Below are 17,654 nucleotides of genomic sequence, written 5' to 3'. Positions count from 1 at the left end.
TGCTATCATCCTCAGGCCCCGCCCATATCTCAGCTGCTCTCATCCTCAGGCCCCGCCCATATCTCAGCTGCTCTCATCCTCAGGCCCCGCCCATATCTCAGCTGCTCTCATCCTCAGGCCCCGCCCATATCTCAGCTGCTCTCATCCTCAGGCCCCGCCCATATCTCAGCTGCTCTCATCCTCAGGCCCCGCCCATATCTCAGCTGCTCTCATCCTCAGGCCCCGCCCATATCTCAGCTGCTCTCATCCTCAGGCCCCGCCCATATCTCAGCTGCTCTCATCCTCAGGCCCCGCCCATATCTCAGCTGCTCTCATCCTCAGGCCCCGCCCATATCTCAGCTGCTCTCATCCTCAGGCCCCGCCCATATCTCAGCTGCTCTCATCCTCAGGCCCCGCCCATATCTCAGCTGCTCTCATCCTCAGGCCCCGCCCATATCTCAGCTGCTCTCATCCTCAGGCCCCGCCCATATCTCAGCTGGGAGTGCATCAACATTTAACGCTCCTATATGATGTAAGGGATCGTGTACAGTCAGCTGACTCAGGCTGATCTGCTGGGCGCTCTGTTATACAGAAATAACTGAGCGCCCAATGCCGTGATTGACCAATCGGAATTGAGTATTCAACAAGGCCGTGTAACAATCAGTATTCATGATTTTGTTTTCAAATACAGGATAAGAATCTTTATTATGTTTTTCAAAAACACGTAGTTTAGTTAAAAGGCTATTTATTGAATGCATCCTAAGTCCTGACAGGCAGAACAGCCACAATACTGGGCCCTGATTGGCTGATGACTCAAATGAGGAAAACCTGCTGAGTGGAGGCTTTCCAGTACAGATGCTGCAAACTACCCTGAAGGAAGGAAGGAAGGTTTGAAGCAATTGTGTAATGAGACGAGCCAATGAAAATCAAGTCCAGTTGTGATGTGTTGTTGTTGTTGTTGTTGTTGTTGTGTTGTTTGTTACGTGTTGACTGCACTTAGTCCCATACGGCCTGGGGCCCCGCCCCTTTACTATGAGAAAGTGGCTCGTTCTCCCAGGCAGAGGCTGGGACCGCCATCAGAATGTGATTGGTTACCCAGCGCTGCCCTGGCCCCGCCCCTCTATCAGTAATAATCAACCAGTAAGAATCAATCAACCCCGGGAAGCCTGCTGTGCCTTCCCAGCCCCTCCTATTCAGGACCTCTGAGTGGCTGTGCCAGAGCATTTCCCCCACAGAGGACAAACAATAGGCTGTTGTCTTTAAATCAACGTCCCCCTGTCCTTTCTGGCTCCTGTTTGGACAGACAGCTTGATCAACTTCAGAGGCGTGTCAGAGGAGAGGCAGAGTTAGCATCCAGCTGAAGAGGGAGCCAACAATAACACCACTACAAACCACTGAGATATATGGAAAATATATGTAATAACACCACTACAAACCACTGAGATATATGTAAATATATGTAATAACACCACTACAAACCACTGAGCTATATGTAAATATATGTAATAACACCACTACAAACCACTGAGATATATGTAAATATATGTATTTATTATATCACTACAAACCACTGCGATATATGTAAATATATGTAATAACACCACTACAAACCACTGAGATATATGGAAAATATATGTAATAACACCACTACAAACCACTGAGATATGTGTAAATATATGTATTTATTATATCACTACAAACCACTGAGATATATGTAAATATATGTAATAACACCACTACAAACCACTGAGATATATGGAAAATATATGTAATAACACCACTACAAACCACTGAGATATGTGTAAATATATGTATTTATTATATCACTACAAACTACTGAGATATATGTAAATATATGTATTTATTATATCACTACAAACCACTGAGATATATGTAAATATATGTATTTATTATATCACTACAAACCACTGAGATATATGTAAATATATGCATTTATTATATCACTACAAACCACTGAGATATATGTAAATATATGTAATAACACCACTACAAACCACTGAGATATATGTAAATATATGTATTTATTATATCACTACAAACCACTGAGATATATGTAAATATATGTAATAACACCACTACAAACCACTGAGATATATGGAAAATATATGTAATAACACCACTACAAACCACTGAGACATATGGAAAATATATGTAATAACACCACTACAAAGTAAACCACTGAGATATGTGTAAATATATGTATTTATTATATCACTACAAACCACTGAGATATATGTAAATATATGTATTTATTATATCACTACAAACCACTGAGATATATGTAAATATATGTAATAACACCACTACAAACCACTGAGATATGTGTAAATATATGTATTTATTATATCACTACAAACCACTGAGATATATTTAAATATATGTAATAACACCACTACAAACCACTGAGATATGTGTAAATATATGTATTTATTATATCACTACAAACCACTGATATATATGTAAATATATGTATTTATTATATCACTACAAACCACTGAGATATATGTAAATATATGTATTTATTATATCACTACAAACCACTGAGATATATGTAAATATATGTAATAACACCACTACAAACCACTGAGATATGTGTAAATATATGTATTTATTATATCACTACAAACCACTGAGATATATGTAAATATATGTATTTATTATATCACTACAAACCACTGAGATATATGTAAATATATGTAATAACACCACTACAAACCACTGAGATATATGTAAATATATGTATTTATTATATCACTACAAACCACTGAGATATATGCAATAACACCACTATAAACCACTGAGATATATGTAAATATATGAATATATATATATATGTAAATATATGTATTTATGATGTGTCGATGATACAAACAAGTGGGAAGGGACGGAGAGGAACAGGGTGAAGGCTTAGAGCGGTGTTTATAGAAAGGGACAGGCTTTCCTTTCATGGCTTACTTTTCTATCCACTGCGCTGATTGTCAACATTTTACATTCTTGATGCTTTTTGATCTGCTGCCACCTTTTGCCCTTAAAATGTCCTGTTTAACCTGGAGGAGATGTTACACTACAGTGTCTATATCCATTTAACCTGGAGGTAGTCTCGCTGGCCAGCCTCCTCTCCCTTCCGTCCGAGGAGTCTGGCGCCACGGAAACAGGCAACATGGATAAACCCTCCCCTGCTCTACAGCTGCTCTCCCATTGGAGCGACTGTTTCAGTCGCTGCCGGATGTCCGCTCCCGGCTTATTACAAGCTCTCTCATTGGCTCCGACCATGTCAATCAGAGCGGCTTCCGATCCCTCCTCCCTGTGTGTCGCTGTAAACAGTGCCCTGCCGCCGCAGTGAAAACAACAGCGCTAACTAGCTAGCAAGCTAACGGCAGAAACCTACACGCTGAAAACGGCAAGTTGGATTGTTGAAAACTATTTTCCAAGGGCACTGCCGCTAAGCGCCGCCCATCGCAATCCCACTATGGAGACCTGCGGCGCCAGACTCCTCGGACGGAAGGGAGAGGAGGCTGGCCAGCGAGACTGAAGGGAGAGGAGGCTGAAGGGAGAGGAGGCTGGCCAGCTGAAGGGAGAGGAGGCTGAAGGGAGAGGAGGCTGAAGGGAGAGGAGGCTGAAGGGAGAGGAGGCTGAAGGGAGAGGAGGCTGAAGGGAGAGGAGGCTGAAGGGAGAGGAGGCTGAAGGGAGAGGAGGCTGAAGGGAGAGGAGGCTGGCCAGCTGAAGGGAGAGGAGGCTGAAGGGAGAGGAGGCTGAAGGGAGAGGAGGCTGAAGGGAGAGGAGGCTGAAGGGAGAGGAGGCTGAAGGGAGAGGAGGCTGAAGGGAGAGGAGTCTGAAGGGAGAGGAGGCTGAAGGGAGAGGAGGCTGAAGGGAGAGGAGGCTGAAGGGAGAGGAGGCTGAAGGGAGAGGAGGCTGGCCAGCTGAAGGGAGAGGAGGCTGGCCAGCTGAAGGGAGAGGAGGCTGAAGGGAGAGGAGTCTGAAGGGAGAGGAGGCTGAAGGGAGAGGAGGCTGAAGGGAGAGGAGGCTGAAGGGAGAGGAGGCTGAAGGGAGAGGAGGCTGAAGGGAGAGGAGGCTGAAGGGAGAGGAGGCTGAAGGGAGAGGAGGCTGAAGGGAGAGGAGGCTGAAGGGAGAGGAGGCTGAAGGGAGAGGAGGCTGAAGGGAGAGGAGGCTGAAGGGAGAGGAGGCTGAAGGGAGAGGAGGCTGGCCAGCGAGACTAACCTGGAGGTGATGTTACACGACAGGGTCTATGTTCTATCAGTGTTCTGTGTGCATGAGTCATGACACAGTTGTGGTTTTCATGTATGAAGAGATGTGAACATGGAGTCAATTGTTGAGAAGGGTACTTACGACCCAGGGTCCTTGCTTTTGTGTGGAGTGTGTGTTTGTGACTGACACACACACACACACACACACACACGCACACACACACACACACACAGTGTGTGTATTCTGCTAATCATAAAAGTGGCTATAAAGATAAATGGTGGAAACATGGCAGCAACAAGCGTCCCTAACAAACCAATAAGCATCATGTTCAGTTCAGTCGGGGTCACTAGAGAGAAGAAGCGGTTAACCAGCGATAGTGTTCCATCATGGCTCCACGATGGAGGTTTGAACAGGATGACATCATGAGCACGGCCAGTGGAACAAACCATCTCACCGTCCCACCAAGAGAGAGAGATGGCAAGGAAGGGCACGAGAGAGCCTGCTGTCCAAAGCATTACAACCAGATGAATCAAAGAAACAACAAAGATAACGGAGTCGTTGATCCTTTTCCACACAAAAAAAACTGAGGGAGGGAGGGAGGGAGGGAGGGAGGGAGGGAGGTTAGGCAAAGAGAGACAGACATCTGACACACAACCACGCAAGAAAAAATCCAGAAGCCTTCTGCAAATAGCAGAGGCCTGGAGGAGAGAGGGCAGCGTTCCTGTGCATGTGTGCACTGACTGCATGCCTTCAAAGTGTCAGGAGGGCGAGAGGGGGAGATAGCGCTAGATCAACAAGAGGAGGAAGGAGCGAGAGATAATGGAGAAACGTCTGGTGAGAGAACGAGCGACAAGTGAAAAGAAGAGAAGAAACAAGGAGGAATGGAGAAAACGAAGCAGAGGAGGAGAGAAACGCGATGACGGCAGAGATGGAGCTTTCAGTGCTGAGCATTGGAAGTATGTATTCATAGACACACAGACACAGACACAGACACACAGACACACACACACACACACACACACACACACACACACACACACACACAGACACACATCTAACTAACACCAACTCATAACACACACACACACACACACACACAGACACACATCTAACTAACACTAACTCATAACACACACACACACACACACACACACACACACACACACACGTGCGCGCGTGGACGTACGTACCAAGAGAAGCAGTCATGATGACGAGCCTCTCACAGAAGCCGGTCTGTCTGCTCACCAGATTCAACTTGATCCCTTAAAGTCCTCAACTCTCCCTCGTCTTCCTCTGTCTCTCTCTCTACCAAAGCTGCTCCTCGTCTTCCTCTGTCTCTCTCTCTACCAAAGCTGCTCCTCGTCTTCCTCTGTCACTCTCTCTACCAAAGCTGCTCCTCGTCTTCCTCTGTCACTCTCTCTACCAAAGCTGCTCCTCGTCTTCCTCTGTCACTCTCTCTACCAAAGCTGCTCCTCGTCTTCCTCTGTCACTCTCTCTACCAAAGCTGCTCCTCGTCTTCCTCTGTCACTCTCTCTACCAAAGCTGCTCCTCGTCTTCCTCTGTCACTCTCTCTACCAAAGCTGCTCCTCGTCTTCCTCTGTCACTCTCTCTACCAAAGCTGCTCCTCGTCTTCCTCTGTCACTCTCTCTACCAAAGCTGCTCCTCGTCTTCCTCTGTCTCTCTCTCTACCAAAGCTGCTCCTCGTCTTCCTCTGTCACTCTCTCTACCAAAGCTGCTCCTCGTCTTCCTCTGTCACTCTCTCTACCAAAGCTGCTCCTCGTCTTCCTCTGTCACTCTCTCTACCAAAGCTGCTCCTCGTCTTCCTCTGTCACTCTCTCTACCAAAGCTGCTCCTCGTCTTCCTCTGTCACTCTCTCTACCAAAGCTGCTCCTCTGGCCAAGACGATCTGCTTCCAAGACTCCCTACGAGCAGAGAAATGTCTGCTTTCTCCCACTAACCCTCTCCCTCCCTCTCCCTCTCAGTCTCCTTCTCTTTGTCTATCTGTCTCTCTCTCAGTCTCCCCTTCTCTCTCTCTCTGTCTCCCCTTCTCTCTCTCTCTCTCTCTCTCTCAGTCTCCCCTTCTCTCTCTCTCTCTCTCTCTCTCTCTGTCTCCCCTTCTCTCTCTCTCTCTCTCTCAGTCTCCCCTTCTCTCTCGCTCTGTCTCCCCTTCTCTCTCTCTCTCTCTCTCTCTCTCAGTCTCCCCTTCTCTCTGTCTCTCTCTCTCTCTCTCTCTCTGTCTCTCCTCTCTCTCTCTCTCTCTCAGTCTCCCCTTCTCTCTCTCTCTCTCAGTCTCTCCTTCTCTCTGTCTGCTGAAAAGCAATCGGAGCTCTGACTCAACTGCTGGCTGAATAAAGCTTTTCAATTCCTTTCGTCCCCAGATGGAAAACTAGTTCCCCGTTTGTTCCTGGCTTGTTGTGACACAGCGCTCGAGTCCGAGCTGTGTGGAGGGAGGGGCTTCAGGGGGAGGGAGAAAGCTTGAGGGAGAAAGGGGGCGGTATAGAGAATTCCCCCCCCCCCCCCCCCCCCCCAAGCCTCGTCTAGCCTACGTAAGCCCCCCTCCTCTTCCTCTTCCTCTCACTGACCACTGAGCATTGTCCCTGCTGGGCCACCGCAAGCGCTTTGCCCCAATCAAAATGGATTCCGGAGGGGTCAGGGGTCACATGTGCCCTTTTATGGTGAGCGAGGAGGGGGTTGAACTAGGGTTTCTATGGCCTCTCTGTCAGCGCATGTGTCTCCACTCTCAACATCTGCTCATCGCTCATGGCATGCACGCACGCACACACACACACACACACACACACACACACACACACACACACACACACACACACACACACACACACACAAACATAGAGACAAAGGCATGCAGACACAAACGGGTCGTGTCTGCTGCCATGTGTCTGATCTTAGCACATCATAAACGAGCCTGTAAAGCTCTTTCTGTTTCATTATGTAGAGTCCACTTGTGTCTCAATAGGAGCATGTGGCACTTGCCTTATAGAGACACTGCATGAAATAGACCACGCCCATCACGGGGGAAAGCGCCCCATTCCCTTCCATACACCAGCGTTGTTTCCCTTGAATTAAACATAGCTAAAAGCTGTTGTGTGGTGGGCTGCGCAGACAACAAATGTAAAAAACAAATTGCCTATTCCAAGTTTTTTTGTACTCCCGAGCAAAACAAGGAAGCCATTGAGAATTGGCGAGAAGAAAAATGTGGATCTAGCTGTCAAGGAAGTAAGTTGGAGTGTTCATCTGACGTATATATGATCTTTGTGTGCAGCACGCGACATTGGAGAACGCCAGGATCTTGGGGGGGGGGGGTTATTTTTGTTTCCCCCCGTTTTGGCCGTGGTTTCTGAATGATGACGCGCTCCGCAGTGTCTCTATGGACACCCAACCATCTGAAGGAGGCAAGATGGTTCCCCCCAGCCTCCTCCCCTGGACTTTCTCCTGCCCTGTAAGCCCTGAGGGTTCAAGGTTCTGCCCCTCCTAAAGCTCAGCTCAAAACAGCTACATTCCTTTGGCTGAGACCCCCTCTTCCCCTGGATGGGAACGTCTACATCGCTGTTTGTTTGGATTCAGCCACGAGTACACAAAGGAAATGTCACTACAGAACCTTTTAGTGCAGAGCTATTCTGACGCGAGCAAATGAAAATACACAACAGGAGAGATCATCTGAAGACAGCGACAGGAGTACGGCTGCAACCAACGATTATTATCATCGTTATCGAGTAATCTGTCGATTATTTTCTCGACTAATGGATTAGTCGTTTCGTTTGGTCTATAAAACGTCACAAAATGGTGAAAAATGTCGATCACTTTTTCTCCAAAGCTCAAGATGACGTCTTCTTTTGTCCTGACCAACAGTGAGTCCACAACCCAAAGATCTTCAGTTTACTGTCTATTTGAGCATTTCTTCCTATGAACGAGTCTAAAGGTTCATCGAGTATAAAAAAGTAGTTGGTGATTAATTTTGTGTCGATCAATATAATCAATGAATCAACTTGTTGCCGCTCTAGATGGGAGAGCTCATCTTTGAGTTGATGCGATACAAAAGTAAAGATGTGTGGCATGACATTTGTTTTGGTTGGCGCATGTATTTTCTGTCAAAGGAAACTGCAAATGACATGACCACAGCAAACTGGTGCAGCCATCTGCTCCCTCAGCCCTGTGGCACAAAGTCACACCAACAAAGAAGACATTCCAGGCTCCCATCATGGTCCATCCACAGCTTCCTCCCCCCCCTGCTGGTGAAAGTATGGTGGGAAGTCGTGCTGCAGGGGTCAGCCAGTGTGCTGCTGTGAATCACTGTCCACATTACAGTTAGCCCCAGGTCAACGTCTGATTATGATAATGACCGTCAACATCAAATAAGTCACATCTGTAAGAAGGTGCAACAACGCATTTATTTTTTAAGAAGGCTTAGGTCCTTTGGAGCTAACAAAAAGATTTTGCTGCTTTTCTTTCAATCAATTGTGCAGAGTGTAATGCTGTATGGGAGTAGTGCTTGGTATAGCTGTTTGTCTGTGCAGCTTAAAGCTAGACTGGGCAGGTTAGTCCGTATTTGCTATAAGATTGTAGGACAAACACTGGAAACAAGCTTTCAGGAAGCCCACAGATGTAGAATCTTGTCTCTAGCACGTAGGATAATATCTGACCCAACGCACATTCTTTTTAATGAATTTGAGCTGTTGCCTTCAAATAGAAGATTCAGAGTCCCACGGGCTCTCTTAAACAGACTGAGGAACTCATTTGTGCCCCAGGCTGTCAAGCTGTTAAATCAGGCTAGAGGCTCTAGATAGGGACTAAGGAAGCGCTGCAGCCACTTTCCTTATTCGTGTCTTTTGTTATTGTTTTGTTTTGTCTACTATGCACTTTGAGGATGGTGTTGGTTGTCGTTTTGCACTGTTGTATGTATCAATGAGAAACAAGTGTCTGTGGATGCAAGACAAATTTCGGACTCTGTCTGACAATAAAGTAATATCTTATCTTATCGTATCTTATCTTATCTTATCTTATCTTATCTTATCTTATCTTAAGTGGGGGAACGTAACGGTTCTGTCCTGACGTAGCATGGCTGTTCCCCCACACCATCGCCTGCCTTCAACATCAAATAAGTGGGGGAACGTAACGGTTCTGTCCTGACGTAGCATGGCTGTTCCCCCACACCATCGCCTGCCTTCAACATCAAATATGTGGGGGAACGTAACGGTTCTGTCCTGACGTAGCATGGCTGTTTCCCCACACCATCGCCTGCCTTCAACGTGGCAAACAGGAAACTCTTGTCTGCCCCCAAAATGGGAAAGAGAGAAAGTGTGTCCTTTGTTCATTCCTCTGTGCATCCAGCAGAGTGAAGAATCAGCTGTTGTTTTTCCAAACTAACAGCTAACAGCTACTCTTTCATCAGCTCTGTCTCATTCTGTTGCCTCACTGTCCTGAAAAACATATTTACAATAAACAGGCAGATATACCCTTTAAAGGACATGCTGGTCTGTCGCCAATAGAGAGCAAAACGCCATCATAAATATGACTTTGGTTTTGCGATCTATTATGTTCAATAAATGGTTGTGAATATGCGAAGGTCATAAGATGATGGCTTTATCCACAACAGACTTTGGGTTTGGTGGTCAGACCAGACCTTGTGGACCAGTGCTTGAGCTAAAGAGGTTTGGTGGTCAGACCAGACCTTGTGGACCAGTGCTCGAGCTAAAGAGGTTTGGTGATCAGACCAGACATTGTGGACCAGTGCTCGAGCTAAGTGACTACAAGTCACTGCAATAAATTATTTGCACACGTGTGGTGCATGTCTCATAGGCCCTGGTCCCTCCGGATGTCCCACCAACAAAAGCCCTCCCCCTCTCCTCCTGTCCCTCCCAGAGCAGGAAGTGAGTGGACATCCTGCCAGCAGTGGCCTCTTCCTCTTTTACCGTCAACTAGCGGACATCCAGTATCAGCTGTCCTTGGTCTACTGGGAGATATAAGGGTGGTGCATGTCTCATAGGCCCTGGTCCCTCCGGATGTCCCACCAACAAAAGCCCTCCCCTCTCCTCCTGTCCTCTCCTGCTGTCCTCTCCTCCTGTCCTGTCCTGCTGTCCTCTCCTCCTGTCCTCTCCTGCTGTCCTCTCCTCCTGTCCTGTCCTCTCCTCCTCCCCTCTCCTCCTGTCCTCTACTCCTGTCAGCTCCTCCTGTCCTCTCCTCCTGTCCTCTACTCCTGTCAGCTCCTCCTGTCCTCTCCTCCTGTCCTCTCCTCCTCCCCTCTCCTCCTGTCCTCTCCTCTCCTCATGTCCTCTCCTCTCCTCATGTCCTCTCCTCCTGTCCTCTTCTCTCCTCCTGTCCTCTCCTCCTGTCCTGTCCTCTCCTCTCCTCCTGTCCTCTCCTCCTCCCCTCTCCTCCTGTCCTCTCCTCCTGTCCTCTCCTCCTGTCCTCTCCTCCTGTCATCTCCTCCTCTCCTCTCCTCCTGTCCTCTCCTCCTCTCCTCTCCTCCTGTCCTCTCCTCCTCTCCTCTCCTCTCCTCCCTCTCAACGTTATGTCAATTTGAAACCTAAAAATAAGATAAATGAAAACACAAAAAAATAACAAATAATATGAAGCCGGCTATCTGTCTGCCTCTAATCAGACCCTATGAAATGACCTGCAGATACAATACTGTGTGTGTGTGTGTGTGTGTGTGTGTGTGTGTGTGTGTGTGTGTGTGTGTGTGTGTGTGTGTGTGTGTGTGTGTGTGCGTGTGTGTCTTCTGCACTGTATGTGCCAGGAGAACATTCCAGCCTGCTACTGAACCCTGTCCAGCAGCAATCAGAGCTAGAGTGTTTGGGTTAAGACTTCAGTCCTCCACCAATCAGGCTGAGACACACACACGCACGCACGCACACGCACACACATGTACACACATGCACACACACGCACACAGACACAGAAAGTGTACCTTGTGCTGTCCAGCTGGACTCCCCCTGCCCTCTGGGCCTTGGCTGAGAGAACTCTGAGAAACTTTTCACTGTGGAAGAGAAGGAAGATCTGATAAGAGTCCAAACTGCAGACACGCCCACAGAACTACAGACACGCCCACAGGCAGAAGTCTGTACTTTTGACACTATTGGCCCATTTTCACCGCTGTTATCAACGCGGCCCCGCACAGCTCGTCTCGCTTTTTTGTCTCATTCCACCGATCAAAAACGTGGACAGCCCGGGTTGAGTCGGGGTTGAGTCGTGCTGCTTTTGGTCCCTGCTCTGTTGAGGTACCAGGGCTGTGGACCCGGTACCATACGGTGACGTGAAAACACTGCAGACGACTGATTGGTCAGGCAGAATCGTGTTTACTGTATCTACTGTCAATGCTGGATACCAGTTTAGTGGGGCTTACCTTCTCTTCTGTTATTTCCAGAAGTTATTTCTTTTGTGTTGCTGCCTTCGGCTCTGTTGAAATTAAATCGATCTCCTTGCTCAGCTTTAACATGACGGTGGTTTTCAATTGTTTTGAGAGAGAAAAAGTCCGCTCCTCGGGAAGCCGCTTGTAGTGCTACGTCGGCTCCGCTAGGCCGCAGGCGGGGGTTTAGCGAAGCCGCGGTCTTGCCTGGTGAGAGGCCGCCGGGGTAGAGGCTTCCCTTCTCCCTGTAGCGCCTCTCCCGTCCCCCGCGCAGTGCATGCATGTGAGTTTGAGTAACAACAAAGTGATATCCATTCTCCTGGCCGATTGTCACATTTGCCCATGTACACTGTAGGTCATTTAGAGGCACCAGTATTTCATAATCAGTTTAAAAGTTCCGTGTATGGATTTAATTTTAACGTTATACATTATAGCCTACTTCGGCTATGGGCGGAGGGCAGATATGCGGTCGCTATGACGACCAGGTGTGGGCGGAGGCGAGTAAACTTGCTATGTAAACAGAGTCTTTATCAAGTAGAGCCGAGTAAGACCAGATCGAGTAGAGCTGTACTGTGCTGTCACAATGTGGTGGAAATGAGCCCTATCTCTTACCATAGGGTGTTGGAGGAGATACTGGGAAGGCAGGAGTAGGCGGCACAATGTGGCAGCTGTCCGTTAGAGGGCTCTGTCCCCTGTAGTCCACACTGTCGCTTCTGTCCGTTAGAGGGCTCTGTCCCCTGTAGTCCACACTGTCGCTTCTGTACGTCAGAGGGCTCTGTCCCCTGTAGTCCACACTGTCGCTTCTGTACGTCAGAGGGCTCTGTCCCCTGTAGTCCACACTGTCGCTTCTGTACGTCAGAGGGCTCTGTCCCCTGTAGTCCACACTGTCGCTTCTGTCCGTTAGAGGGCTCTGTCCCCTGTAGTCCACACTGTCGCTTCTGTCCGTTAGAGGGCTCTGTCCCCTGTAGTCCACACTGTCGCTTCTGTACGTCAGAGGGCTCTGTCCCCTGTAGTCCACACTGTCGCTTCTGTCCGTTAGAGGGCTCTGTCCCCTGTAGTCCACACTGTCGCTTCTGTCCGTTAGAGGGCTCTGTCCCCTGTAGTCCACACTGTCGCTTCTGTACGTCAGAGGGCTCTGTCCCCTGTAGTCCACACCGTCGCTTCTGTCCGTCAGAGGGCTCTGTCCCCTGTAGTCCACACTGTCGCTTCTGTACGGAGTCCCAGGCTAAAAAATTATGAGGAAAGACCAAATACAAATACAAGAGCATAATTTATGACTGCGGTCTTATAAGGTGACCACCCACACGCACACACACACACACACACGAACGCACACACACACGAACGCACGCACGCACGCACACACACACCACCACCCACACGCGCGCACACACACACACACACACACACACACACACACACACACACACACACACACACACACACACACACACACACACACACACACACGAACGCACGCACGCACGAACACACGCACGCACGCACACACACACACACACACACACACACACACACACACACACACACACACACACACACACACACACACACACACACACACACACACACACACACACCAAGGAGACATCAGTCTTGTGATCTTGTGTGTGTGTGTGGCTACAGACTGTGTTTTGGCATAAACAGTCAGGCCATTCATGCCACCCAGCCATGAGACTGAACCTAACAAGCCTGTGATCTACATGTACCCACATACACATACACCACCACACACACACACGCGCGCACACACACACACACACACACACACACACACACATACACACACACACACACACACACCTGTGATCTACATGTACCCACATACACATACATGCAGGAGGAGTGACACAAGCAGCAGCTGCAACGTCAAGCCTCATCTGTGACATGTTACTATTCCACCCCCCCTGTTGTTCACTATACTATACACTATATATTCTTTTGTTCACTATACTATACACTATATATTCTGTTGTTCAGTATACTATACACTATATATTCTGTTGTTCACTATACTATACACTATATATTCTGTTGTTCACTATACTATACACTATATATTCTGTTGTTCACTATACTATACACTATATATTCTGTTGTTCACTATACTATACACTATATATTCTGTTGTTCAGTATACTATACACTATATATTCTGTTGTTCACTATACTATACACTATATATTCTGTTGTTCACTATACTATACACTATATATTCTGTTGTTCACTATACTATACACTATATATTCTGTTGTTCACTATACTATACACTATATATTCTGTTGTTCAGTATACTATACACTATATATTCTGTTGTTCACTATACTATACACTATATATTCTGTTGTTCACTATACTATACACTATAGAGCAGTGGTGGCTGGTGAGCTTGGCAATAGGGGAGGACGCTTCTTGAGGGCTGAATACAGCCATGCTGACACTCTGGCTGTATTCAGACCCGAGTTATAAACTGGAAACCGGAGTACGTTATGAACGTTATAAATATAGTCACGTTATAAACAACTAACCAATGCTGGGGGTCCGTATGGAAAGTGGAAATCGAAATGGTTAAAAGTTAAATCAATTTGGTCATTCAGTGGCGTTTTACTGCCATTTAAAGTAACGACAAGTAACAGTTAGCCGCTAACATTAGCCACACTACAGGATTACCCATCAGCGCAGCGTCATTTGACGTCAGCACACTCTTCTAAACAGGTCGCGTGCCGCATTCGAGTGGGCATTCCCATGCTTTCACATGGACGTGCATCGCTACGACCGGGCGTAGTTAAGACCAGACGTAAGCCCTGTTGGTGCAACAGGCGTAAGTGCACTCTGAAGACTGGTGGCCTTAACCGACATAGGAGTTACGACCAGGCAGTTGGTGCAACCCGATTTTGGTTGTGGATGCTACAGACACAGTCTTGTGTCTGGATGATGCGTGACCATCTTACATGGAGCATTTTGTCTTTCTCCAAAATTAAGAGCACTGTTACTGAAAATTGCACACCATTGTACTGTAAGATGATGATTTTATGTTGGACTGCTGCTAAACTCAGTTGACATTGCACAAGGTTTTTGGTATTCCTCCTGAAAGTGACTTGCATTTTATTTATTCTACTATTTTATTTTGAATTGCACTACATTCATTTTATTTGAGGACAAGCTCTTGCTTTAATTTTATTTGAGAGATTTTATGTTGGACTGTTAAAGAGAATGAGATGGTTAAATAAAATACTGAAATTGAGAAGTTTTTGGTTATTTATTTGTTTTGGGTAAATTTATTGTTATATACCGGTAATAAAACAATTAAATAAAAAATAATCGTTCGATTAATCGACTAATCGGAAAAATTATCGTTAGATTAATCGATAAGAAAAGAATCGTTTCGGACAGCCCTATACACTATAGATTCTGTTCTGTCCTCAGCTCCCTCACACACACACACACACACACACACACACACACACACACACACACACACACACACACACACACACACACACACACACACACACACAGGCAAGACCAAACACAGGCATTCACCTGGTGGAGATAATAACATACTGTAAGCAGGGGGGACAAATGTTATGCTTGTCCCCCGTAGTTACGGAGTAAGGATGGTGGTAAGGAGCTAATGACTAAGAACACAATATTTATACTGAATATTTGGAATTTGTATTAAGATACCGTATTTTGTATGCGGAAGACATCAAATTAATTGCTCATTTCCGATTAAAGCCTTTAAATCGTTTTAAGCCAAAATATCTCATAATTACAAACTTGTTACCTCTTAATTCCAACTCGAGACTTGTTGTTTTGTTACCCTGTAACTACAGCGTTGTTATTTTAGTACAAACAGTTACACCCTAATTAGTGGGCTGTAAAATAAAGCCTCACCAAACTGTTTTTTCATTTATTCTGAATAAAATTGCTCCTATATTAACATACAGTATGCTAAAGCGTTAGCATGCACACTGGACAAAGCCATCTACCAGACTTACAGATGATTTTGATGCCAATCCTCTCATCACATGTTGGGTAACGTGACCAATGTTCCAAACCCCAAAAGTTGATGTCGTCCTTTAATGTAGTCCCACCAGTAAATGTCCTTTAATGTAGTCCCACCAGTAAATGTCCTTTAATGTAGTCCCACCAGTAAATGTCCTTTAATGTAGTACCACCAGTAAATGTCCTTTAATGTAGTCCCACCAGTAAATGTCCTTTAACACGTTCACTGCCAATGACGTGTTGATACGTCAAAAAAAATCCAACGGTTGACTGCCAATGACGTGTTAATACGTCAAAAAAAAAAAAAAAAAAAAATTTTGACGGCGGGACGTGCATCTAAGCCTTTTACATCTCCTATATAAATATGGGAGCCACCGAACGTGTACAACCCATTCCACCGACCCACTAAGTGGCGACAGTGCTCTCCAAACTAGAAAAAGCAGAGCCAAAACTGCAGGGGAACGCGCGATGAAACCATTCTCATACTGTAAAATGGATTGGCGAAAACGCTTTCGCTTTCGCGCTGATTGCTGGCGGTGGGCGATTGCAAATTTGCATCATAGATTATGGGTGCAACACACTTTGAAACACGCAGCATAAATAAGACCAGAATCGCAAAAGCTTCATCAAAGCTCTCAACCCAAACCCCAAGAAACGAGCGAGCCCATCCAGACTTGCCCAGCGGCCGCCAGCAGACAGGCACAGCAGCAGCAGCAACAGAAACATGCTTGTGACACGCCCGCTGCAGCCAAGAAGAACACACACGGAGGGAGGAGTTTGAAGGAGAGGGGTGTTTCCTGCTGTTATGGAGGAAATTACTGTTCAAAACTATTGTTTAGATGTCTGACGTCTTACTGATGCCAAAAATGAATGGTTAAAGTGACTGTTCTATCGAATTTCACAAAAAGCTATTTATCTCAGCTTAAATTTTCAGACGCTGAAACCATGCTGTATTCAAGTGCTAATGCCTACATAACTACTAACTCTACAAACTAACTCTTTTAGACAGAGAAAGCACACATTCTATTAGTTCTTTTTAAATATTTTGTGTTCACAAAATCTTAGCAGAAAAGAATCCTCAGGTCTTGAAAGATGAGCCAGAATCCTCAAAAAAAACCTCTGGCAGAAGCTACCTACAGTAAAAAAAAAACGGCTGGCAGTGAATGTGTTAATGTAGTACCACCAGTAAATGTCCTTTAATGTAGTACCACCAGTAAATGCCCTTTAATGTAGTCCCACAAGTAAATGTCCTTTAATGTAGTACCACCAGTAAATGTCCTTTAATGTAGTACCACCAGTAAATGTCCTTTAATGTAGTCCCACCAGTAAATGTCCTTTAATGTAGTCCCACCAGTAAATGTCCTTTAATGTAGTACCACCAGTAAATGCCCTTTAATGTAGTCCCACAAGTAAATGTCCTTTAATGTAGTCCCACCAGTAAATGTCCTTTAATGTAGTCCCACCAGTAAATGTCCTTTAATGTAGTCCCACCAGTAAATGTCCTTTAATGTAGTACCACCAGTAAATGTCCTTTAATGTAGTACCACCAGTAAATGTCCTTTAATGTAGTACCACCAGTAAATGTGGCATATGCCCTGCAGGGAGGGGAGCTGTGTTTACCTGAGATGCTGCTGAGAGGGTGAGGCTGTTGACGGGGGGGTTCCTGAAGGTCTGAGCTCCACCCCCCCTCCACCCTGGACTACAGAGATACGAGTAGTCTGTCACATCACTGACCTGCCTCTGCTGCTGCCAACCTGCTCAGAAGAGTGTGTGTGTGTGTGTGTGTGTGAGTGAGAGAGGGAGGGAGGGAGAGAGAGAGAGAGACATAAGGAGTTATACCCCGTTGAAGACAACTCGGACCGCTGGAAAAAATGGGTTTCCGACCTGTAAAAAGTGAATTGAACGGTCGTTCAGGCCAGAATTACAGCTCGGAAATTCGGGTATCATCCAGAGCTCCGGTTTCTCCGAGTTGACGTCACAGCCACATCAAAATGGCTACTTGCATCGTTAATGATAATCACAGAATTATTATAAAGACGTTTGTTGATGTTTTAAC

General features: G+C 46.3%; 1 protein-coding gene across 1 annotated transcript in view; it reads right to left on the bottom strand.

Moving 5' to 3' along the window:
* Positions 1–17,654, bottom strand: part of tns3.2 (tensin 3, tandem duplicate 2) — a gene marked incomplete at its 5' end in the record, with an annotated part of 76,394 nt that overhangs the window by 24,777 nt on the left and 33,963 nt on the right. Inside the window, 3 exons of the mRNA XM_083648175.1 lie at positions 11,135–11,203; positions 12,185–12,797; positions 17,219–17,352. Coding sequence (XP_083504301.1) covers positions 11,135–11,203; positions 12,185–12,797; positions 17,219–17,352 — 816 coding nt within the window. The remainder of the gene's footprint in view (positions 1–11,134; positions 11,204–12,184; positions 12,798–17,218; positions 17,353–17,654) is intronic.

This window comes from Poromitra crassiceps (assembly GCF_964638095.1).
Source record: "Poromitra crassiceps genome assembly, chromosome: 12".
Lineage (NCBI taxonomy): Eukaryota > Metazoa > Chordata > Actinopteri > Beryciformes > Melamphaidae > Poromitra > Poromitra crassiceps.
The sequence above is the reverse complement of the archived record's forward strand: the minus strand, read 5'-3'. Positions and strand labels throughout refer to the sequence as shown.